Here is a 25,849-nt window from a genome sequence, read left to right on the forward strand (position 1 = left end):
TGAATCTGAATCTGAATCTTTACCATTGGCTTGCCACAGAAAATGGTATACAGTGAATGTATAGGCCTATATGGAAGATTTTTTGTTTTTGTTTAATGCTACCAACATAACAATCAAAATAATCAAACAATACAATGAACTAGGAGTAGATACAGTGTAACATCCACTAGCCTAAAATGGTATACACTGACTGCATGTGGAAGATTTTCTTTTGATTATTAATTGTCCCCAACATAACAATTAAAATAATCAAACAACACAATGAACAATGAATACATAAAATCCACCAGCAAACATTGAAAGGGGGACAATTACACTGTTCTAGTCTTCAGTCGCTATAATAATATATCACACAATGTATCGGAGTGTCCATGTGTCAACAGTATGGTAGCGTTACTTGCTATTTCACAACACATGTATGATGAATGAGAACAACCCTGTTTAGGATGCTGATGCTATGATTATTAGCTTTATTCCATCTATCTCTCCCTCCCTCTCTCTCTCTTTCCCTCCTTTCCCTTTACTGTCCCCTTGTGAATTCAGCTCCAACTGGCTCCCCTGAAAAAAAAGTATGAAATATAAATGCAGCACTTAACAGGACTAGGCAGTATTGATCAGCATACAGAAACCCTGTGTCATATGAACTTGAAAGGGGAAAAAAACAACAAATTGATTCATCCACAAATTAAAAGATTTTATTTTTCTCATTCATCAACATACGAAGACTGATTCCAGCTACACTCAGTTTCATCCCAAGACTACTATAAACTGTGTAATAGTCAATACAATTCCATATATTATCAGCTACTGACAGCTCACTCATTCTATTGAGCATAGTCGACGGCAGGATAACCCCACATGCACTAGCCAAATTTGTGTCATTTGTCATTGAAGTACAGCTAATCCACAGGAAAATGTCACAGAGTTTATGGGAATGAAAGGTAGTGATTAACCTGGCAATCTCCAAAGAATTAGGAGCAGTAAGCATTCGGTCTCTTAAAGTGACTCAGGGATTTTTCTGACTGGTTGAAAAAAAAAAAAAAAAAAACTTTCAAGATAAGTATTGCTCTTAATTGGGATATTGCATGTTGCCAATAAGCTCAAGCAAGTGTTGCCATTCAAACCAGCCCAACAGAGATTTACTTTTAATCCAACCACATAGGAAAATTTTGCATTCCCATTGGATTTTCTTTCTTTTTTTTTTTTTCTAGAGCAGGAAAAAGGTCAATGACCTTTAAACTTGACTCTTGACATGTCATTTCATCCATACATTTGATTATTCATTGCTTTTTTTCTTAGAAAATGCCATTTTCAGTAGGCATTCCTGACTAATGTTATGGTTAGAATATGACATGCTAGCCAGAGTACAGTGAATCTGTGACCTTTTAAATTTTCAATTAATTTCTATCTCACTTGTGTGCCACACTGTAAACCCCTTAGCTGTGATATAAATTTAATGACAAAGCTATGGCTATGATGTTTTCTATGCACTGTAACATACGGTTCTGCGATTTATCAATCAGTTTTTGTGTGGCTGTGTGTTTGGGCAAAAAAAGCTGGCAAGCTGTCGATTCATTCAATTTCATGTGTGTATGACAGTTCGCACCATCAAAGTACATACAAAAATGTAAGCTCACACTGTTGATTAGTATTTAACTGGTACATTAAAATAGTGAAAGTGATTTCCACCCATTTTTTTTTTCTAATGGTTTAAAGCACAGTAGTCCCAATAAGATGAGGGAGGCTATCAAATGATGAATGTGGATGTCAAATCAAAACCATCCATTGTATCTTGTGTCATTTTTACCTCATCTGTCACTTGCATCTAAAATGAGCTTCTGTCTGAAGATTCTTCACGACGGAGATGTGTTGTCACTTTATCTGCAACCAGCATGTGTGCCCAATGCTGTGTACTTACCATGCCCCATCCTTTAGAAAGGATTCACTATGCCAAGCTTTATGGTGAAATATAAGGCCCGCTCACACACAAGGGAAAAAGTGAGATTTAAAAATTGATTTTCTTATCGCGATCAAAATTTCGAAATTTTTTCCTGTGTGGACAGAAAAATCTCACTAATTTTCGCAATCCTAATCACGATTCAACTCGCACTATTAGTGCGATTTTTCAGAAATCGAGATTCGGAAATCAGTATTTTTAATCCCATCGTTCGTAGCGCGTGCGAAACTCTATTGGGAGCGCGGGGTCAGTCTTCAGTCATGCAAGTTTCGCGCATGCGCAATTTGGCCACTGATCGTTCTTTCCTTGCTGCGAAGTGCAATTTTTCCCTGTGTATGAACGGTCCAAAAAAAAAATCGAAATTTGGATTGCGATTGTAATTTCGATTTTCGTTGTGTGTGAACGGGCCTTATAGTCTGTGGCTTCTAACAATTTTGGGTTGTTGTTGGGTTTTTTTATGAAAAGCTCTTCATCACTGAGGAAAATGATATGATGTGAATGCAGCCATGCTTTAGTGCAGTTTCCAGTTACAATAAATCAATTCACTTTTGTGACATCACTTACACTGATTAACAGACAGAGAGAGTAGAGTTGGTTTGTCATGACTTCAGCATGTTCTATGTGACTTCCATTAGTTACGCTTTCAATTCTGCATCAGTCATCATAATAAAATAGTCACTGTGAATATCAAAATGATTTCAGTGAAGACAGACCCTGAATTGTTTTGACTTTCCTCTGAGCAGTCAATGTAGAGAGAAACAGTCAATCACCATTGCCAAGGAAAGAAGGTAAAGTAACATTAAAAGTGAAATGTGACCATCAATCATATAAACATATAATGACACTGTGAAGTCTGCACTCTGGACAATGTTTTTCTAAAGTTGATGATACATTGGCCACATGCTGATCTGTCTATCAGTCCATGGAATCTACCAGTGAGATCAGAGTGAGGCCATGGGAGTGAATCACAGCAAATTAGTCTGATGATGAATCATAGGGATAACAACTGATTGCCTATGGGAAAGAGGTGTAATACAATTATTAATCATTCTGTGTTACCTTACAGTTAACCACAGTATTATTTGACAGATTCATGCAAAATAACATAGACATATAGAGAGTCATGACTACAAATATCAGGAATGACATGAGTTGTCATTACTTACACCTCTAAAATACCAAGTGATACTTACTGCATTCCATTTCAGTGTTTTTTATATTTGTATGTTTGCAGGTAGTAAGCGACAGTGTTTACAATCTTGCATTCCAGTAACTTACTCACCTCATATTAGACTGGGCAAATACTGGTGACTGCCTCCTGGCACCAAATTTACTGGAACTCCTTTCTCCATTGGACTGGGTGCGATTCAGGATGGGCCATTTCTGTTCTTGGTCAGAGTTCCGAAATCCAGTTTCATCATCGTCATAATCTGGCTTGGATCCCCCAAAGCAGTAGCACATCCCACATACCAGGCTGGCAAGGACTAGAACCATCAGCGATGCAGCCGAGGTGAGAAGGATGACAACATCATGCAAAACTGGAAGATAAGCAACCATATATATTATTTTTTTTAATGAAATAAGAAGAAAAATTGGTATAATCTAAAAATACAATTTTATAGAGAGGACCAGCAACATGGAGCAACCAGGTCTTTAGATAGTACCTCCAGCACCACTGCAGTAAAATAATTAACAAAGATCAATCTGAGTACAAATATTTACCTTTCAGAATAGATTGTTTACCAGGCATACAAGCAAATAAAATGACTTAAAGTACAGAAAAGAACAGAGTTTTAACAGGACAGAAACCCCCCCCCCCCAAATTGAAACAAACCATAAACAAAGTCAAATATCACTGTATAGAACTGTGATATTCATCCAATGAAGATTTGAATCATATAACAAAAATGACTTGCTTTCCCCAATGAATATTTGTTACCAGTACTCACCTCTAATTGATTTGTCTCCATTCTTACTTTCCATTTGAAAAACAAAAATCAATTAAGAGGCATATTAAGGCTCCCAGAGGCACTAAGATGCTGTAAAAACTGACCCACATCTGATGGAATACAAATGTACGAAAGCAAATTACCTGTACCAATATACACTTATTGATCTACACTAGTCAGTCGTAGTTGTGTTGATTTCAATCATCAGAAAATGCCCAGAAGGGAAATTGATTACAGAGGACAATTGTTAAACACAGGTAACATCAATAGGAATGATGTAAACCTTGGTTTCATGGAGCCATTATTTCTCAATATTCTCCTTCCACTCTTTTCTTGACTGTAACAATCCATACAATTAATGAACTTGGTTTTGGACAGGGCCACTGGCAATGATTGCTACTAACATATCTTTCTTAGGCCATCAATAACAAACTGAATTGATGCATTTTGATAAGATTATGGACCAGTCATCTTTAGTTCAACATGAATGTGATGGATGAGAGGTGTTACTGTTGAGCACATTTCCTCAATTATCTTGCTAATGACCACATACAAGGACATTGAATTCTATGAATGCTGGTTATATGTAATGACTGATTTTCTCCATGGCAAATTATCATGGTTTATATCTCTATATCAAGCAATCTGAATTCTCTATGAAAGTCACTGTCTTTGTTACAAATATACAATGTGCATTGCACTTTGTGCATATCAAATCTGCATATCAAATGCATGCATGCACATGTCAGGCAACTCTACCTTTGATGATGAGCTTAATTCATTTAACCCGCTAATCTGCAGATTCTGCATGCATACATAAATACATAATGCATTGTGTGGTGTAGTTCATCAGTATACTGCAGGGCATTCACGCCACAATCAAATTCTTTCTGAGGGATTCCAAATCCCTCATGTTCTTCCATCCATAAAAAGATAAATTTATTAAAGGGGATATCTCATTTGCTTAAAGGTAGGGTGGTGACCTGGTGGCAACTCAAGTCTCCAAGATATCTCCACAGCATCTCCTGAGGCGTGTCTTCATCAGCCCGAAGTTCAAACTAGCGGGACATTTTGCGGTCTTAGAAAATAGCCCGATACAGCGAATGTGCGTCTTCATCAGCTCGAACAGCCTGCTTCGGGAAATTAGTCCGAAAATTGACGCATGCGCACTTTGCAATATTACTCTGCCTGGCTCGCGGTTCGAAAGTGGATTTCCCCGCTCAAAATCTCCTATATCACCGTATGTACTTATTCTACAACCAGGGAGGTGAGCAGTACAGCAAATTCTCTCCAAAGGGATATTAATAACGCTACTCTTTCTTCTGTCCAGTGAGGCATCTTATATGAAATTAACGAATTGCAATGTTTAAACAAATCCAAAATGCACACAATCTGCAAGAATCTTCAGCTAAGGTATGAATAGAGTGGACCAGAAGAAGAAGTTTACAAAAAAAAAAAACAACAACAACAACAACAAACAAACCAGCTAGCATGCACGGCACTGAGTTTTAATAGGGAGGTGAGAGAAATAACCTCCCTGGTTTTAAAGATGACAACAACAGTAGGCCTATAGTACACACATGTGATCCTTGAATACACCGTGCGTGTAATGTACTATACACAATCACTAGCTGCTTGTACATGCGCTTTCCATTGCCAGCTGGCTAACCAGAAGCGTGGAGGGATCGAGAAAATTTCGGGCTGATGGAGACGCACCCAAGATAGCGCGCTATTTCACGAATTAGCGCTCTAGTTGACGAACTAGACCAAGATTTGGGGGGAAATTTTCCCGATCAAATAGCGCGCTATCTGCGTCTTCACTACACAGATAGCGCGCTATTTTGACATCGGACTAGTTTGGTAACCGCAAGATAGCGCGCTATCTTGAAACTTCGGGCTGATGAAGACACGCCTCTGGAGACTAGTCAGTCTCTGGGAAGTCGCAAGAAATTCAAACATGTTTTTGGCTACTTTTTCCCTGCTCCAGCAGGTCTTGGAGACATCTCTGTGAAATCTCCATCAACTGCAGCGATGTTATGGAGACTATTTATGTTCATGAATGGAGAGACATCTTCATGATGTCTCTGAGACATGTTGAATACCAAGGAGACTGAGGAGAAATTGCTGCCATGTTGTGGCCACATTAAAGACCATGGGACTGAATGCATGCTGGCATACACTCTTGGTCTAAGTCAGGTACATCCTAATCAAGGTCTTTATCATGTATGGTACTTGTTCCTGCGACTGCGGCTGCTCCTTAAAGGGAAGATAAACCCCAAGAACAATGTGGATTGAGTGAAAGCAGCAACATTAGTAGAACACATCAGTGAAAGTTTGAAGAAAATCGGACAATCGATGCAAAAGTTATCTGGCTTTGCGTAAATATGAGGGAAATAGTAAAATTTTGAAGTGTTGACCTTGACCTTTGACCCCTGACCTTTTACCCATGAACCCCAAATTCCCTAGATAATCATTGCCAGATATACTATGTTCTATGAAGATACCTTGAACAATTTCCAAGATACGGAGAAAAAAGTGAGCTTTTAACATTTTTACTTGACCTTTTGACCTTTGACATTTGACCTCATGATCCCAAATTTTCACCAGAGAATCTCTAATTGGGTAATACATGTATACACTAAGTTTCAAGAAAATACCTTCAGGCATTGCATAGATGTGGGGGAAATAGTGGAATTTTGAGCATTTGACCTTGACCTTTTGACCTTGGACCTTGAGCATGTGCACCCAAAAGTTGATAGGCACAACTTCACTCCCTAATACATATACATGCCAAGTTTCATTAGGATACCTTAGGGCGGTGAGTTGGCTCGGTCGGTAGCACGTCTGCCTCACGATCATGCGGCCCGGGTTCGAACCCGAGTCTGGACTGAGCAATGTTGTGTGTGAGCATACCGTCCCCTCTAGCAAGAGGCAAAACACTCAGTCCCTCGGATAGGACATAAAATGGAGGTCCCGTGTAAGAGAGAGTAACAACTCATGCACGTAAAAGATCCCGCTTCATTCATTCATCGCAAAGAGCAGGGTGTTTAACCCGGTGAAGTGGTCCCACCGCACACCCAACTGGACCCCATGGAAGACCAGCTTAACGTAGCTGAATATGGTCTATCCAGCCATCTTCTCAGATGGGAAATGAATCAAACAAACAAACAATACCTCAAAAGGTTTTTTAGTTACGCTGTCCACAAAATTCATTACGGACGGATGGAAGGACGGACGGAAGGAAGGACGGAAGGAAGGATGGACGGAAGGACGGACGGAAGGACCGACGGACAACCCGAAAACATAATGCCTCCGCCACCACTTCGTGGCGGAGGCATAAAAATCTGGCAATGCTCTCTTGAACGACTAATAAGTTACCTGGTATATACAGTGACAGTGCCCACCCAACCCCTGACCCCCTCCCCCCCCCCCAAAAAAAAAAAAAAAAGCAGAACCTGCTTCTCTTTCTCCATCCCTTTCTTTTTTCATTTCTTGACAGGGGTATTTTTCTATGTGTTCCAAAAACAAAAAAATCAATAATTTTTTCCTTATCCATAATTCAGCACAACAAAACAAGACTTAACATTAAGATATCATTAAATGTGTCTTTGATAAAGTGCTGCTATGGCACACTGTTATTGGCACAGAGAAATGTGATACCAGAGCCCTTACCATTTAAAGGGATGGTAGAGTTTTGGTTTTGATGGCGCTTCAGGTTTCAACTTTTTAGTGAGATAATGAGAAATCTCTATTAAAATATGAAAGAGCATATGATGCTAAGAGGAACTCAAACATTTTGTTTTACTTTGTTTTTGGATATCTCAGTCATTCCTAATCTGATTTTCACAAAATAAACTTTGAATTCCTCTTAGAATTACATGCACTTAAATATTTCATGAGCAGTTTTAGATAACTTACAAACAGTTAAAATCTGAATCACCCATCTCAACCAAAACTATAAAATCCCTTTAGAAGAATGTAACTCAATTCTAAAAGAATTAAATCAATTGATGTACCTTACACTGTACACGACATGGCCAACACGTTTTCAAAAGTGGGGGGGGGGGGGGGCACTTCCGGGTTTCATGAGCTAACAAGCAAAAAACCAAAGGCCCTCTGGAGCCACTTCCGGGTTTCTTCAGCTGACAAGCAATAACAACAACAACAACAAAAAAAGAGGTCTTCAGCTCAAAAACAAAAGCCTTAAAGGGATCGTGCAGTTTTGGTTGAGACCTGATTTCAGGTTTCTCACATTTTTTGGTGAGATAATGAGAAACCTGTCATGAAATGTTAAAGAGCATGCAATTCTATGAAAAATTCATTGTTTATTTGATGAAAATTGGTTTTGAAATGGCTGAGATATCCAAAGAAGAGTGATTCTAATAAAGTGTGGGACCCACACTTTATTACGATCGCTTTGTTTTACTTTGTTTTTGGATGTTTCAGTCACTCCAAACCCAATTTTCATCAAATAAATTTTGAATTCCTCTTGAATGGTATGCTCTGTACTATATCATAAATGTTTTCTTGGTATCTCGCAAAAAGTTAAAGCCCAATTCTCATCTCCACCAATACTGTACCATCCCTTTAATGCGCTCAAAGGTTTCTTTCATTCTATGTTTTTTTCTAGTGCCAATTCTGGGTAAAAAAAAATAAATAAATAAAAAGTGGGGGGGGGGCCAAAGTGGTGACACCCTATGTAGTCTTACGTATGGGTGCACACACACAAAAAAAAACAAATTTAGAGAGAAACTACAGTTCGACCTCGATTATCCGGAAATCTCTATTATCTGGACGCGTTCACACAGTGAAGGACTTTTTTTTTTCATCCAAAAATTGAGAAAAAACAGTGACTTTAACATTTTTTCATGGATCTATTTCACTAATTTCATAAGATGTGCACGATAGGTTTCTCAATATCTAATGAGGTAAAACATGTATGATTTTCACATAAAGATATATATACTTTATTTTTGTGAAGAAGGGACTACAATTTTGCACAGGCTAGCATAGATTACACCACCATTGCGGGGTACACTACCTGCCTAGCTGCCAGTGCACTGGGACAGCAGCTTGGACGGCAGCTATATACATTAACATTGTGTCTCCCATATCTGGCCAATTCGCTTATCCGGATGAGCGCAGTCCCGACATGGCCAGATAATCGAGGTCGAACTGTACTTTGATATTGAGATGCTTGACATGACTGCTGCATGATCACAGTATCACTGTGCTGACAGTGTTAGCATGCCTTGTAAAATCAAAAGAATGATGGTAAACATTCACCAGATTTGTGAAATTCACACACTCACATTAGATCTTGATATCCACTTTCATTTGCTGAACCACATAGCAGACTCAAAATATGACGAGAACTGACAGAAATTTGAATCTTCCTTGTATCATAAATATGCATATTCTTACATGATTGTGCCATCTGCAGATTACACGTGTGGCATCTACAATAATCATACTGATTTTGGTACATACAGTAGCTGTATTCAATATTTTTTCTCCCAAATCAATGTAATTCCATGTCCTCTCCTTACATGCTGATTTGTAAAATGTTGGTTATGTCTAATTTTGTGATTAGTGCATATTACTACACTGTATTCTGTGATTTTCTTTCTAAACCTCTGAGGAAAATCAGATAATGGGATGTCATCTCATCGTACAAGATATTTCCTCTACGAAGATTGAAGTCCTCTGAAAATGGAGGAGTTAATAAGACCCTGGTTCTCACGTGCTTGGCCCATGAGGGAGCAGGTCCTCCCCAAGTAGAGCATCTAGAGGCATATCACTCATCATGACTTCCATGGGCAGAACAAGGGCACAGCCTGCCTCCATATCCCTCCTGGCCTCCACTAAAGAACTTGTCAGATGAATTAATAACTAAATAGCCAATTTACTTCACACTCCATGCAAATACTCCCAGGAAATCACCCCTGGCCTTCATGAATAATGGTATCCGTGGTAACAATGTTGGCATCTATTGAGGGGCCTAAGGCATCCCATCATAGCGAGATAAACACAAGGAGAAAGACAGGGAGAGAGGGGTGGGGGCAGAAATTATTGGGAGTAAGGATCTCTCACGATACTCTGCACTAACTGATGGATTCAAACCACATCCTTACACCAGCTAGCTGGAATTCTTTCTTGAATCATTTCTCACAGGGTGTGTTAATGCTCAATTTGCAAAGGCAGAATCAGCATTTTGAAACACTCGATCCAAAAAGCTGATCCTAAACACTGTTCACAGGGGTACTGTTTATACTTACTTTAACTTAGCTCAAGAACAAACATGCACTGCACATTGTTGAAATACACTGTAACTGTAACCCCTATTGTAGCAAGCTGTTCAACATACATGATTTTGCATATAAGCTTCCCCAGCAAACATGATTTGCATTTCGTATGCTTCCCCAGTACACTTGATTAGAGAAAATCACCGATCATAAATGCACCCTTTTGTGCATCTTAAATCTGTGTATTGAAACAGCATTTATATCAAAGTTACGGTGTGTTTATCCACAAATTTTGTGATACATAATCATGATCCCAAATGCGTCTGAGGCATTTTCTCTGTTTTCCCCTACATTAAGAGACGTAGATATGAAATGCAAAAACAAGGGCAATTTAAACACATTTGAAACCATGTTTGCCTTTGTGCTAGTGGATAAACGCAATGCCATTTTTAAATCCCTATATCTCTGAGTGCCATTTGTGTTTTCTACCCAGTGTATGTGTCATTGTGTGTGAATGATGAAGGCATCTTTGGTGGTATGCAAACAGAATAGTTATTACATATTAATTGCATGCAGGTACATGGATAATTTTCTTCCCTTTATTATAGCCACTGTACATGCTACTGATTCTCTTCTAACACATGGAGCCAAAAAAAAAAAATGCACAACAAATCAGGAAACTTGAGCCTCAAGGGAATATGCAAATATACAATATGCATGGCCATTGAGCAGCCATTATAGTAAGTGCAGTTACAAAAAAGCGCATGCCTTAGTTGACCTCTACTTCCCGGGTTGAACAGCGAAAAGCAGCCGTGCAGTGACAATACTTGGAACGTAATTTGCTCCTGTGACAACAGATTAGTTCGTAATTCTACTTTGGGCATGAGCAGAAAAAGGTCATTTGTACCAATACGCATTTTGGTCTGTAAATTCACTGAGATAAGCATTTGTGATGCGATGATTATTCATGTGATCCTTATCTAAATGGTGCTTGCCAGCACATCCACCTGACAGCAAGAATGGTATCCCGCAATATAAAAGGAAACAGGCTGTTATTGCATTCAATACAAAACAATAAAATGGATGCCTGCTAAACTGTCAACTGGAGTATTCTGATCACATGCTCTAAACGCAAGTTCATTCTTTGTTTGAACATGAATTCCACATATTGTTACGTCGAGCAAGCTTAAAATGCATTATGCTGCTTTGAAAACGAGTTAAGTGCCTAACCAACTGAGAAAAAAAAAAGGTAATTTGTACCAATGTGTAAGGAGTTGATTACGAACTGGCTCATTACTGGCTTAAAAAAAAAAAAATGCACGCTAAGCTAATCATTGAGCATGATCCTACTGGGGACAGTTGACATTGTCCGACAAAATTTTATTCAAACAAGAAGAAACAAGTTAGCATAGCTGTTCAGGAAACGTTACACCCTAAGTAACAACATGCAAGTCGTGAGACAAGTAACAGCACGCAGTACACGTGTACAGTGTAGACTGTACAGTTCATGTATTGTATACGATACTACAACACGCAAGATGCGTCAGCACTGTGAACCCAAAGCAGGTGTGTAACCATTTGAATAACGCGGGCAAAATCTCCCAATAATCTGAGACTTCTGGTACACTGCAAGTTTTGTTACCCAATGTGTTTCTACTGCGAATCGTCCCTCGTATCACCGCGCATCGACCACCTCAAAGGTGGACAACACGGAGCACCTCGCATCACTGTGCATCGGCCACTATCGAATGTGTTTCTGCTGAAGAAAAACTTGAGTTGTTCCCGCACATTGCCGCTTATCCCCGCATATCACCCCGCAACGCCTCACAATGCCTCACAACACCTCAAATTGTTGTCGCTCAGTAACAACCTGAGTTGTTAGCAACCATGTTTTGCACTAATCATATTTCAAAATACTGATTATGGCAACAACAAAAAACTAGAAATGTCGCTACGGCGACTGGTATGCCTCCGCCATAATGCATGGTTCTCCTAATAGGTCTATAGAACAATATTAAACAATGTGTGATGACAGTTTCACATAATTCGCAAAATATTAAAATGACAGGTTTGTCACAAATGTGCTGCATGTTCACTTTCCTTGAACTACACATGTGTAGGTTTAACTGGATGAATGACTAAGTTTTCAGAGTGCAGGTATTTGGGAATTTGAGGATTTTTACTTGACTTCTGACCCTTTTATAAGTTTGTAATGCATCAACTTGAGTAATTTATAAGGTATGGAGAAAAAGTGTAATTTCAGTATTAAATGTAAAATATTAGTATTTAAACCTGGCCTTTGACCCTTGACCTTTGACCCTTGACCTTTGACCTTAAAGTTCCAAAGAAAATCACTGTTAGGTAGAACATGCATGAAGTATGTAGGCCTAATAAGTTTTGTGATGATACCTTGAGTTATTTTCGAGAAATGGAGGAAGAAGTGAAATTTAGCACTTGTACTTGACCTTTGACCTTTGACCTTTTGGCAAGAAACTTTTCACAGAATATCTATTGGGTAATACATGTATATTTCAAGTGTCAAGAAAAATCCTGCAGTCATTGCATAAATACGAGGGAAGTAGTGACATTTTGAGGAGTTGACCCAGACCTTTGACCCCTGACCTTTGACCCATGACCCCTAAATTCCGTAGATAATCTCTGCCAGTCAGTAAATGCATATTTACTAAGTTCCACAAAGATGCCTTGAACCATTTGCGAGATATGGAGAAAAGCGTACATTTCAAGATTTTGCCTTGACCTTTGACCTCATGACCTGAAACTCTCTCTGGAGAATCTTTATTTAGTATATATACACTAAGTTTCAAGAAAATACCTTCAGGCATTGCATTGATATGGGGGAAATAGTGAAATTTTGAGCATTTGACCTTGACCTTTTGACCTTTGACCTTGAGCATGTGCACCCAAATGTTGATAGGCACAACTTCGCCCACTCATACATATACATGCCAAGTTTCATTAGGATACCTTGAACTGTTTTCTAGTTATATGCTGTCCACAAAATTGATTACGGACGGACGGATGGACGAACGGACAATCAACAACCCAAAAACATAATGCCTCCGGCACCACTTTTGGCAGAGGCATAAAAAGTTTAGCATAAATGCACCCTTGTGTCAAATATATTTGATTTTCTTATGGGCAACCCAAGTTACATCAAGACAGGGATTTGAAGGCCTATATCCTCAGTATCTAGTCACGGGAGGCTGTGAGAAGAACCGTGAAACAACAGACCCATGCATGAATGCAGCTTTTCAAGTCAGTAATTTGAAGCTAAATCTGTATTTAAAGCCAACACACAGTAGGATCTTGATTATCCAGCCATCAATTATCCAGATTTTCTGTTATGTGGACATTGACTGGATGACATATTTTCATGTTTTATGTATTCTTAGTGCCAAATCTCACCCAAAACAAACACACGTTCAATCATTATCGTGTGAATACACGACGAGATATTTTCCAGCCATCGCAGCTGACTGTAACTTTGAAGTCAGCTCATGAGAATATATCAAAGACTGGTGCCCCGCTTGTCACTGGCACTGAGTGCTCAGTAGTGGTTATAGTACAATGCAGCGATAGTATTCAATGAGCCACAACATTGATCTCATTGTCGGTCAGTATCAATCAAACAATAAATGAAGGGATCATATCTACTCATTCCTAAACATCAAAGAATGTTTATGCAATGAAACACCTTGCTTTTGATGTTGGTTTTCTATGTCCTCTAGGTAGAATTACCTGTTTGACAGCAAACTGAATTGTGGCCAAACATACAATTCAATTTTACTCGAGGTGCGCACGCAAATCATTTTACCCGCAACCATGTTTAGGCCCTGTTACACCTTTCCGGGCAAGCTACACGGGCTTGTTGCGTGTAGCGATTTTCCAGCATACCGGACAATTTCTGAGGGCGGACAAGGATTTGTGCGAGTCAGTGCATGTGTCATCCTTGCTGGATGCGTTCTACTTAAATTCTACTTGCGAGTATACTGTGTGACCTGTGTACCAGTCGCGTGGGGGCTGACAACTCAGTGAAGGAATTCTTCTGAAGGAATGGCAAAAGTCCCACGGAGTGTCATTATATCTTGGCTGCATACGGGGACTGCGAAGTACCTGCTTGGGAGTTGCCTGTGAGGTGCTGCCGCTAACGGCCTCCTACTGGCATTCTACGTGGAAATCTCCGGGCATCCCGGTGACTCACCCGGAAAAAGTTTTGGTCATGCTCAAAACTTGGCTGCGGTTAAATCGGACTTGGGTGCGCACCTCCAGGCAACTATGCGCTAGGTACTGTCAGGTGCGGACCAATTGCGGAGAGCTCCGGGTAGCAAATTTGTTTCCCCGCAAGTCAAGCCGCAAAACGTCCCCAGATGCAGTATGACAAGGCCTTGAGCATGCTCAAAACTTGTTCCAAGTGAGTCGTGGGGGTTCGCTCGCAGAGGTACACGCAGATCACCAGTAGGAGATCCTTACCGGCAGCACCTCGCAGGCAACTCCAATGCAGGTACTTCTCAGTACCCATAAGTTGCTCATAACAGAAAACAGATCGGTTTCAAAGCTCTCACGCAGGTCACACGGAATGCATGCAAGTAGAAGCTAAGTAGCACGCGTCTAGTACGTAAAAAACAAGTTTGAAACTTGCAAACATTCTTGTTCGCCCACGGAAAATCTCCTGCATGCTGGAAAATACCTCCTCGCCACAAGCCCACGTATAGCTTGCCCAGAAAGGTGTGACACGGCCTTTAGGAATCTTCCTTGCTTTGTTATTCCCATTTCTTTCTAACAAAATTTCGTGAATGAATTATCTCAACAATAACTTGACCAATTAACATGAAATTTTCCATCATCCTATCTCACATATTATCTGTGATGTCACCTAAGCGCCATTTTGTGATTCTGACATGATGTCAAATGATCGATCATACATTGTATCTTCGTAACTAAATGTTATATCTTTATCATTTTTAGTGGGCATAAAGTTCACATGAAGGCTGATCTTCCTGCACAATGCTTTTCAGTCAGGATATCATGATGCATGCATACATTCGCATCAACATTTTAAGATGCTCAAAATGACTTCTGGACCAATTTTCTATACATTTCAGACAATCTGTGGCATTTCAAAAATGTCTGTGTATACGCGTCCTTCCACACGTTTCCATGTAAGCAACATGGAAAGGTGTTTCTTTTTGCTTGATTTGGATTCCTGATACAACTAGTAATAACATCCATTGATTTCTGGTCAACCTTGACGGACAAGGTAGTGCGCATGCACTAAAGTTAAAATTCTTTGCGCGGGTCAATGTGCAAATACAGTGAAAAACGTGCCTTTGTTTATTTCACCACAGCTCCTCAAAATGCAGGGGAACCCCCTGTTTTTATCGCATATTCCAAAAGCATAGGAATTGTAGATAACATTTCAAGTATCAATATTTCTTTCAATCAAGGTAGCATGACGTCATTATATCATAATCTGAAATAATACAAAAAGTGGAATTCAATATCATGATGTACTGTTTCTGACATTTATTTGTGCGTCAAATATTTATTTGCTCCATTATTTTTGCTCAGTATTCTCCCAAATTCGGGTATCTTGTAACTTTGGACAATTGTTTTTCGATTCAGCACCATTGTTTTTCAATTTGATGAAATCATCATATTAAAAATTGTGAACAAAAGCAAAGTATCAAAATCTGCTGAGTTAATGTGTTAATTATGTCTATGGGAAGTGATTCTTTTTACTGATCATGCATTGACTTGACAATGTTTTTGAAGCTGTATATCAGTTGATTTTGCTCCATTTCCCCTGAAACTTAAATATGTTGTAGAGCGAGACAATAAGCTTAAATAGTAATGTTACATTTTATTTTCTGAAATTTTCTAATCGGGTAATAATTTTGTGGTTTAAAAGTGAGAATGTGGATGGAATCTGGATGAAATGATTCTTGACTTATCTCTTACTATTTGAATTTATTTTCCACATGTTTTGTTCGTGGAGATGTATATATGGTCCTAAATGGCTAAAAACTCCGCCTCTGGTGCTAGAGACCTATAAAGTTCGGAAATTGGCAGGTTGGAACCCAACAGGACAGAAATCCTTTTTCTTTTTCTTTTTCCTTTTTTTTTTGCAATTGAGCTAACTCCACTTTTATTCATTTGCAAATCACATTGTCAAGGAAAGACACACACACACACATACACAAAAAATTTCCCTTTGTTTTGCATTGGAGCTAGTATTGCTACGACTGCTGAAAAGTGTTATACGTTTGTAGAGCTTGCCCAACTGATCATATCTAATGACGGCAAGATTAGACATAGCCATCTTGGTAATGCAAATAAGGGTCAAAGTTCATATTTGAATATGCCAATTCTAAAGTTAAGACCACCCTAAACTACTCTTAAAAATTTAAATATCAATTTTGCTTGTGTTAAACACTTATTGGTAAATACACAGTTAGACAGCTTGTAAAATTGAATTGTACTTTCAAATGCACACACACATAAGCAATTTCTCTTTGTTTTGCATGACAGAAACAATTTGTCCAAATGTATCTTAATATCATAGGTGCATAGGACTCAACTTAACAAACATATCTAAATGTAACTTCCAGTCCTTATGTCACATCCTTTTCATGAAAATTGTGGTATGCCTATGTAAGGGTGTGATTGCTTTTGAATTGATAACACCATGCATAGTACTGCTTTGAATTCTGTCCCCTTTTCAGATGTGTAGCTCAAGGGTGACCAATATCTTATTACCACCCAGCATATCACTAACTCGCCTTACAGTGACGAGTTTCATATCTCTCATTTCAGATATGACTTTGTTTAATTTCCCTTTGTATATATGCGAATATAACCTTGGTGTGGAATAATGTGGAACTGCAAAACCTGGCATCAGGGCACATACAAGATGTGGAATGCAAATTTTGTATTTATCCCCATTCATTCATTAAAACTATGATTTGTTAATTTCCACATCTGACATGGAAAAAATGCTGAAATGATTTAATAGCTTCTGCAACCTTTCCTAATCTTGTTGGCACTGCAGTGGATACAAGCCCTCAGGGTGGGATTTCACGGAGCACGCGAACGATTTGCGAAGGACGCGAATGACAAACTCCAACATTCGGAAAAGTTTTTCTCCGAATGTGTTCCGACAATGAAGCCAAAAACTATTCTTGCGCAATTTGTGCGAAGTTTCCATGACGTATGTGCGAATGTCGTGTGTATCACTGCTAAAGTACAGCATGTTACGTACACGAAGAACACGTGATGGAAATGCGAACAAAGAAAAATTTTCAATAATCATGGGAGAAAATGTACCAAAGGAGAGGTGGAAGCTGTCTTGACTTGATTTTTTTCTTTCCTCTATTTCTCTTTTCTTTTTCTCTCATTTCTCTATCGTGTGCTTGCCTACATTTTTTTTTTTCCTAGGACCTATCTCCACGAGTAAAGCATTTGATTTTTTTTGGCAGTTCCTCCAACACATAATCTCTATAGTTCAATTGAAATTTTACATACTTTAGATTAATTTTAAGTGTATTCTGCAATTTTTTTTTTTTTTGGTATATCAAACATTTCTTTCTCTTTGCTAATCTTTAATTTCTTTTGTTAATATAGTTGTTAATAATTGTTTGATGTTTAGATGTATGCTACGATTTTTATTTGTAGAAAACGTATATGTCATACATCCCCCAAACGTGCGCTAAAGCTGGTATCTCACTGAGCGGCGAACGTTTGCGAACGTAGCGAATTTGAGACTCGCCAACTTTTCTGACGAATGTCTGCGAAAAATCAAGGTTCGCTTCTGCCATTAACGACAGTTAGCGAATTTTAGCGATGCTTAGTGACAGTTAGCAACACTTGAGCGAATGTTTGCGAAAGTGTTTGCGAAACACAGGTGGCGACTATTAGCGACTGTTAGCAAATGTTAGCGACAGTTTAGCAAATGTTAGCGACAGTTTTGCAAATGTTAGCGACAGTTTAGCAAATGTTAGCAACTGTTTGCAAATCCCTTGGGACAATTTGCGAATGTTTTGGGACCTGGAAAAGTACCAGGCGATTATGGATAGCCAGACCCATAAAACGAACGTACAACCTTCCACTGCATTCAGATCTCTTGTGACCACCGTTCAAGATGGATTTCCAGAATATTGAAATGAATTTCTGCCAAGAAGAGGCTAAACGTTGTGCTATCCTTGAAGAGCTGCTTTGCCTGGCTGCTGCTACAGCTAACGTGCAGCTTAAGAAAAAGAAGATGAAGAAAAACAAGAAAGGAAGAAGAAAAGAAAGACTACTTGGGTCAGAGAGTGGTTGTTGCAGAGGACAGACTTTGGTCAATATGAAAAGCTTTTGCAGCAATATTTATATGATGGAGATGCCAAGAGCTTCAAGAACTTTCTTAGAGTGGAACCTTGCCCGTTTCAGGAGCTTTTATATAGGAACCATATGGTTACTTGTTCGCTAGCAGTGGCGTATCAAATAAAAATGTTAGCGACACCGTATTACGAACTTTTGCGGATTCCTACGAGTCTTTGTGAATTCTTTGCGAATGTTTGCAACTGTTAGCAAAAATACAAATTCGCAAAGAAATTTTGAACATGTCCAAAATTTCTTTGCGACAAGAAAAACTGCTTGTGACAATAAAAACTGTTTGTGAACTTTCTCGCAACTGTTAACAAAGCTTTTGCAACCCTTTACGAACCCTGGCGAAATCCCAAATTCGCTACGTTCGCAAACGTTCGGCACTCAGTGAGATACCCCCTTACACTTTCGCGAGAATGTCTCAAAAGGTACGCAAACAGTTTGCGATTACGTCGTAAAATGATTGGAAAAATTCTGCAGATTTTGCGTAACATACGCGAGACATTCTCCAACGTTTTAGGGTCTGTTTGGGGTTTTATGAGCATTTGGCGAACATCGCACGTGTCTTGCGAAGATCTTGCGCATAAGACGAGGCTTTAAAGACACATTCGGGAACAATTCACGAGCAAATCACGACCAAGTGTGCGGAAAAGTTTCGCAAAATATGTCAAACTTTTTTGAAATTCTCGCCGAAGTAAAAACGACATTCGCGAACAATTGACGACGCTTCCGAACCCTCACTTTCATTTCGCGATCTTTTGCAGACTAAAATACGAATGCTGGATTTTTCCATTCGCGTCCTTCGCAAATCGTTCGCGTGCTCCGTGAAATCACACCCTTAGGAAGCAAACCTTAGGAAATAGTGCTATGTACATAGCACTATTCATTCCATATTTCACAATAAACTGATATCATGACATAATGTATTATCTTGTACATACTGACAAAAATATTCATACAACTAACATTCAAGGACAATCACAAGAACACAGTACTGTAATTACAATCCCGTGCACATTTATGGTAGTAAGGAAAAAAGTTCATACTTTGTGCCCCGGTATAAAGAATCATGCTCGGAGAAGAATCAATTAGATAATGAGATATATTTCATTGGGAGTTTTTCACCTAGAATGTCAGATTGGTTAACATATTTTTGGCTATTTGAATTTCCATTACATAAACTCCAGGCAATTCATAATGCAGCTGCAAGATTAATCACCCATACGAAGAAGAATTCCCATATAACCCCCATTTTGAAGCAGCTACATTGGCCCCCTGTCCAGTCACATATGGCTTTTAAGATACTGTTACTGACTTATCAGTGCCGGCACTCAAAGGCACCAGAATACCTCAGTAAGTTTTTGGTAAGGTACGCTCCCTCTCGTAATCTAAGATCAACTCAGAAAAATCTTCTCCAATGTCCTGCTATCACAACAAAGTATTATGGTGAGCAATCTTTTGCTCATGCTGCTCCCACACTGTGGAACGCTGTTCCATCTTATATAAAAGAAGCTCCCATAGTGCTAAAGTTTAAAACTGCTCTCAAGACATTTCTGTTTAAAAAGTATTATGAATGAGTTTGGTTTTGCATCTATGGTACATACATTGTACACTACATATCCTCTTTCTATTTTCATCCCTCTCCTTTAAAGCGCATAGAGACACTATGGTAGTGATATGCCCTATATAAGCACTGTGTTATTATTATTATTATTATCATTATTATTATTTTCACACGTCCTCTATAATACCCATGTTTAGGTAACCTAGCAAAGCCATCTTTCTTCTTAAAATCTCACTTAAGTATACTCTGCGTTAATTTTGTCCAACAAACAGAGATCATTTCAAGAGGGCGCATCTAGAACATTATGCTGTACACTTCTAAGAAAGAAAACTAACAAAAGTTAGTTTGTGTAGCAGTGGTGTATACAAGCATAGCAAGTTTTGATACGATACCAAGAAAATTATTCCTTGTTCATATACTTTTTTCATTTCATTGCTTTAAAGTCTACACTGAATGATACCATTAGTGAAGATGAGATGCAAACTGCACTAACACTATTCTGCTTTTCATTTAGAATTAGCTCATTACTGACATTCCTAGCCTAAAGCTTATCAGAAGGGACAGGGTAATCTGCTTCATAAATTGCTTCCCTAGGGACTTTAAATAAGCTTTATGTCCAGCAAGAAAGCAAATTATATTTGGTATTAGAGAATAATTTTCTCCTAAATATCATCTTCCTTTAGTCCATCCCGTTAAAGACTAGTCCCGAGTATTCTTCGCCTAGGGTAAATGGGAAATGTATGTTTTCTGAAAAATCAGTCCATCTTCAGCGGATTAAAGTGGTTTATGAGAGGTTGATACTGTGTAGATTAAAAGTTTGCATTGCCAGTCGGCAATATATTTACATTGGAGTTTTCCTATGGTTACATGTTGACAGTATGAAGATAGTATAGCATATACTGGTCTTTTCTCCATTTAAACTTATTAGTATCTGATGAAATTACAACAGCGACCTTCATGCTATTATGTCAGCAAGGTTAACAGATATGAGCGATGCCTGCAAAGTGCATGTATACATGTGTAATATCAAGGTACGTGTACACCTTATGCTCCAAGTGACAAGTACACACATTCTTATCACTACAATAACAATCACAGAGCCACACTTTGCAGTATTTGGATAATCTATATGTGTTGGCACACTGAGTATACCTTGAATAAAAACTAGAACAAAACAAAAAACACACAAATGAAAAACTGAATAGGACATTAGAATTTTGTTGAATAATGTTATACGCATATATCCCAATAGTCTATGAAGGGGAACCACGTTCCAAGACATACCATGATACATTTTCTAGAAGTAGAGTGTGGTTCATATGCCCTATCTTTTGATTTGTTTTCTGGGCCCTGCAATCTGTAATTCATGTACACATGATGATAAAATATATTCTTAACTGAAAAAAATTAGGTCCAAAAACATAGTCTGTCAGAAATACATGTTGTTACTTTTTGAAAATGAATGAGTCTTGCGTCATGATGCTTTTACTGCAACTGATTTACAAAATGCCCTTGTGGACCCCAATCATTCATCAATCAATCAAAGCAATGGGGGAAAAAAATCATGGGCATACAATAGGCCTACTCAGATGGTATTCTGGTTGCTGTTCGTTATATAAAGGTTTGTTATTCCAAAGGTGCATTAGTTGGCAAATGAACTAATGTTCGCTATTCTGGAGGGTCACTTATCTGGAAATGAAATATGGTTCATTATTATGAAAATTTATTACTCCGAAAACAAAGCAAGTTTCTTTATTCTGAAGGTTCATTAATTTGAAATGAAGAAAGGTAGATAGATTCTGAGAGTTTGTTAATCCAGAAATGTAATAAGGTTCATAATTGTGTAAATTCTAAGTTCGTTACTATGCACCTCTTTTTCATTTTCCGACTTACGAACCCTAATTATTTCATTGGTGGATTGACGGACTTTTGTAATAACAAACCTTATCATGAAAGAAAGATATTATTCAGAGGGGTGAAGGTTCAGGTGTGAGGGAGAGAGACAAAGTGAAGAAACTAGCACCTAAACCATATCATTTTTGGATATTATACAAACCTTTGGAGTTAAAAACCTGTGGAATAATGCCACAGATGCTCACATTTACAAACCTTTGGATTAACGAACATCTCGCTTTAGGGAATTTTTGAGTGTCGAAATTACAAACCTTTTGGAATTACAAACCTTATTTCATTTTCAGACTTGATAAGGAATCTGCAAAATAAAGAGTATCACCTCGGATTGTAAAACTGATGACCTCATGGTGGCTGGACAGGTACTATATTCACTTGATTCAATGATTCAATGATTCAAACTTTATTTTCACTTTTTTTCAACAGAATGTACAAAGAAATATGTAAAATTTGAAATGAGTGTCATTGAAAATATACATAGCCCACTACAGATAACAACATATTCATATCCATGTGTATGTGATTGACTACTGAGCTTCCTAATAGCCAGTGATGATTCTTATCCCTCATAACAGCAGGTCATTCATATTTAAGCAAATTAGTCATTCTTGCATGGAATTTTTCTTTATTGCAACTGATTGACAAATTGCCCTTTATGGAGTAAATACACATTGATTATTCAGTGTTTGTATGAGCAAGAGCCATGATAAAAATTATGGGTATATAATACTCATGACTATATTACTCAGACATACATTCATGCCACTCAGTTTGAGGGACATCACCCCATCTCTGGAGTGCAAAGTATTTTGATATCACCCTCTTCTTTTAAACTAATAATTATTACCAATAATTTTACCTATACTGCTTTGAAAAAAAAAAGTCATACAAAAGACATAAATAATTGAAATCTACATTACTGAAGATGAAACCTACATTACATACTGGATGTGTGTAAATTACCTTATTGCTGAGCATATATCTGCTTTTAAATGTTCACATTGTATTCCAACCAGTATACCATATAAGAAGCTTTAAAGATACAATTCTATCATTTTAATGTTACAATAAAAACTTACCCCTAGATCAACTGATCAAAAAACAAATTGACATTTTACCTGTGGTTAACCTCCTGCTGTACTGCTACCATACATTATTTTATTTCAATGCCTGTTACTTTGAGCGCCTTGATGTATGATATGATAAGACTCCATTTTTTATCGTGAATCAGGCATGATTTGCATGATTATGACTAAGGCTCTAAAATAGCTTGTATCATATGTTTTGGTAATGGTAATGCATGTTTCATTTCAGCTTGATGCAATGTATGCCAAAATATTTAACTTGCTGCAGAAACCAAATTATACTGTTTGAATAGGGTCACAAAGTATCAACGTTTAAACTTTTAGAAAGGGTAACATTTGGTTACTTTTCTCAACCATATGGTCAGAGCCACGAGATCAAAAGCACTGTTTTCTTGAAAAAGGAGTGTACAACAAAAATGCTGTTTGTGCTGTATGTTCAGGAGTTTCTGGCAAATGTTCTGAGGGAGGTAATAAAATCTAAATTAAAAGGTGCCAAGTAAGTGCTTATATTCATTGTAACAATATGTTTCACAAACATTTACAACAATTTTCTATAAAACATTCCATCTTGAAATGTATTTGTTATATAATCTTTGTTTTTTAAGTTGTGTAAACATCACGGTTTCTGGTTTGTCACTAGTCATGAACAGGAAAGGACTAATTGAAGAAAAACATGACAGAGTATCTGAATTTCGCTGTTTGCGACGTTGGGAATTTGAATAGTATGCCATATTTATAAGCTTGTAACTTGTAACATAATTTATGAATCATGCATGCTAAAATTTTCAGAACTTACAGTCAATTATATGTTTGAGGATGTAATATCACTGACTCTAATGACCACCTGTCTAAATGATATACATATTCTTGGTTCAACTTTTGTGACAGGGTTTTCACAGAACTGTACATTTTTAGTAGTTTGGGCCCACATGCCCAAATATTGTACTTTGTGTACAATATGGATGACTCAATATTTAGAGCTCTTCTAAATGGGACAGCGGCTTGATTGGGACAAAGGTCGTACTCCAGCATCATTCCGATTTTGAAGTAACAACTGTACTGTGAACAAAGGTGTGTCTGCAAATCATGTAAAATCCTATCGATATTGATTTCCAAACATCCATGATACAAAACTCACACAATGAATAATCATGATCTTTCATTTATGCTACTACGGACTTTCTATTCACAGACCCTGGAACATTGTTCTGAATTCTGTTTTTTCTGAATATAAAGGTTCGGTCAGATTGGCAAAAGATCAAGAACATTAAGATAACGATCTTAAAGGAAGAAATCTACCCCCAAAATAAATCAACTTCAAAAGAAAGAGAAAAATATTCCCTACAGAATGATACAAAAATGACAAAAATCAGATACAAATTAATTAAGAAATAAGGAAGATATAACACTTTGAAATTTCACATTTTTTCAGATAACATTTAACCAGTCCTTATTAATATTTAAATGAGTGAGTTGACGATGTCATGCCCTCACAATTTTTCATGTATGTCTCATGAAATTCAGAATAAAATTGTTATTCTTAGCTAATACAAGTAAAACTAAAAGCATGTTCCCATACCAAGATATATCAGAGTTAACATCTTGTTCTAAAAACAACTTTTTTTTATTTTGGGTGATCTTAAGACTTAGACCCTGTTTACAGTGCGGGGCTGGGCCGAGCTGCGGCCGAGCCGCAGCCAAGCCCAGCCTCAATTGCAGGGCCGAGCCCCGCAATTTTGTCCGTTTACACTGCCGGGCTCGGCCGCACTTTTAATTCAAACCTTTCAATATTTTGTCATAGTGGCGCTCTGCTTGTAAACAAACGCAATTTGGCATAGTCTGGTTTTCAGACCCTTTGCCAACTGGATTCTGTGGCGACGAAGTCGCCATTCGGGCAGAGGCCTTTGCCAAAGGAAAAATCCTTTGCAGGGAAAAACCACCTTAAACTATACTAGTTTTAGACGTTGAGGGGGTTAATATCCTGAATAGCGAAATAGTACGGGCAGAGGGTTTGGAAGCCAGACTAAAATTGGCCGCGCATTTGGCCCAGTTTGCGTTTACACTGAGAAAAGGCCGGGCTCGGCCACGGCCGAGACCACCTCCAGAGCATGGCCAAATGCGAGGCCAATTTTTGCCCCGCATTTGGCCTTCTGCGCATTTACACTGAAATGAAGGCGGGCTCAGCCCAGGCCGAGCCGCGGCCGAGCCTCGCACTGGAAACGAGGTCTAAATCTCAACATCATAATGTCCAACAAATTTGATCCCAATTTCTTCAAAATTGTGGAATTCACTTCACAAGATTTAAGAAAATAATGTACTTACCATGGTAATGCCTTGTCAGGGTAAGAATAACCATGGTAATGCCTTGTCAGGGTAAGAAAGCACAGAGTGTCTTGCATCACTATACCAATAAATCATTATACCTGCCAAATTTGATATAAATTGCTTATTGTGGAAGAAATTAGCTCCAGCATGTTATGGGAAATTTGTGGTTACCATGGCAATGGTTTATCCGACAAACACACACACACACACACAAAAATGTGTCTTGCACATCTATACCTCAATGTCATCATGTACCCTACTTTTCATCTAAATTGCTTCAAAACTGTAGGAGCTGGTGATGCAAGATTTCCAACGGACCACCCGACCAACCGCCTGACTGCCCAACCTGGAGTGGAACCATGCACACTACTTTGTTATCTCACTGCTGTACTGCCATAACGTTCCATGTTTTTCCAGTGAAAACTGGG

General features: G+C 38.3%; 1 protein-coding gene across 1 annotated transcript in view; it reads right to left on the reverse strand.

Moving 5' to 3' along the window:
- The window catches only part of LOC140228640 (synaptotagmin-7-like), a 200,517-nt gene that overhangs the window by 124,346 nt on the left and 50,322 nt on the right, over positions 1-25,849 (reverse strand). Inside the window, exon 3 of the mRNA XM_072308889.1 lies at positions 3,240-3,495. Within this exon, the coding sequence (XP_072164990.1) occupies positions 3,240-3,495 (256 nt within the window). The remainder of the gene's footprint in view (positions 1-3,239; positions 3,496-25,849) is intronic.

This window comes from Diadema setosum, chromosome 5, assembly GCF_964275005.1.
Source record: "Diadema setosum chromosome 5, eeDiaSeto1, whole genome shotgun sequence".
Taxonomy (NCBI): Eukaryota; Metazoa; Echinodermata; class Echinoidea; order Diadematoida; family Diadematidae; genus Diadema; species Diadema setosum.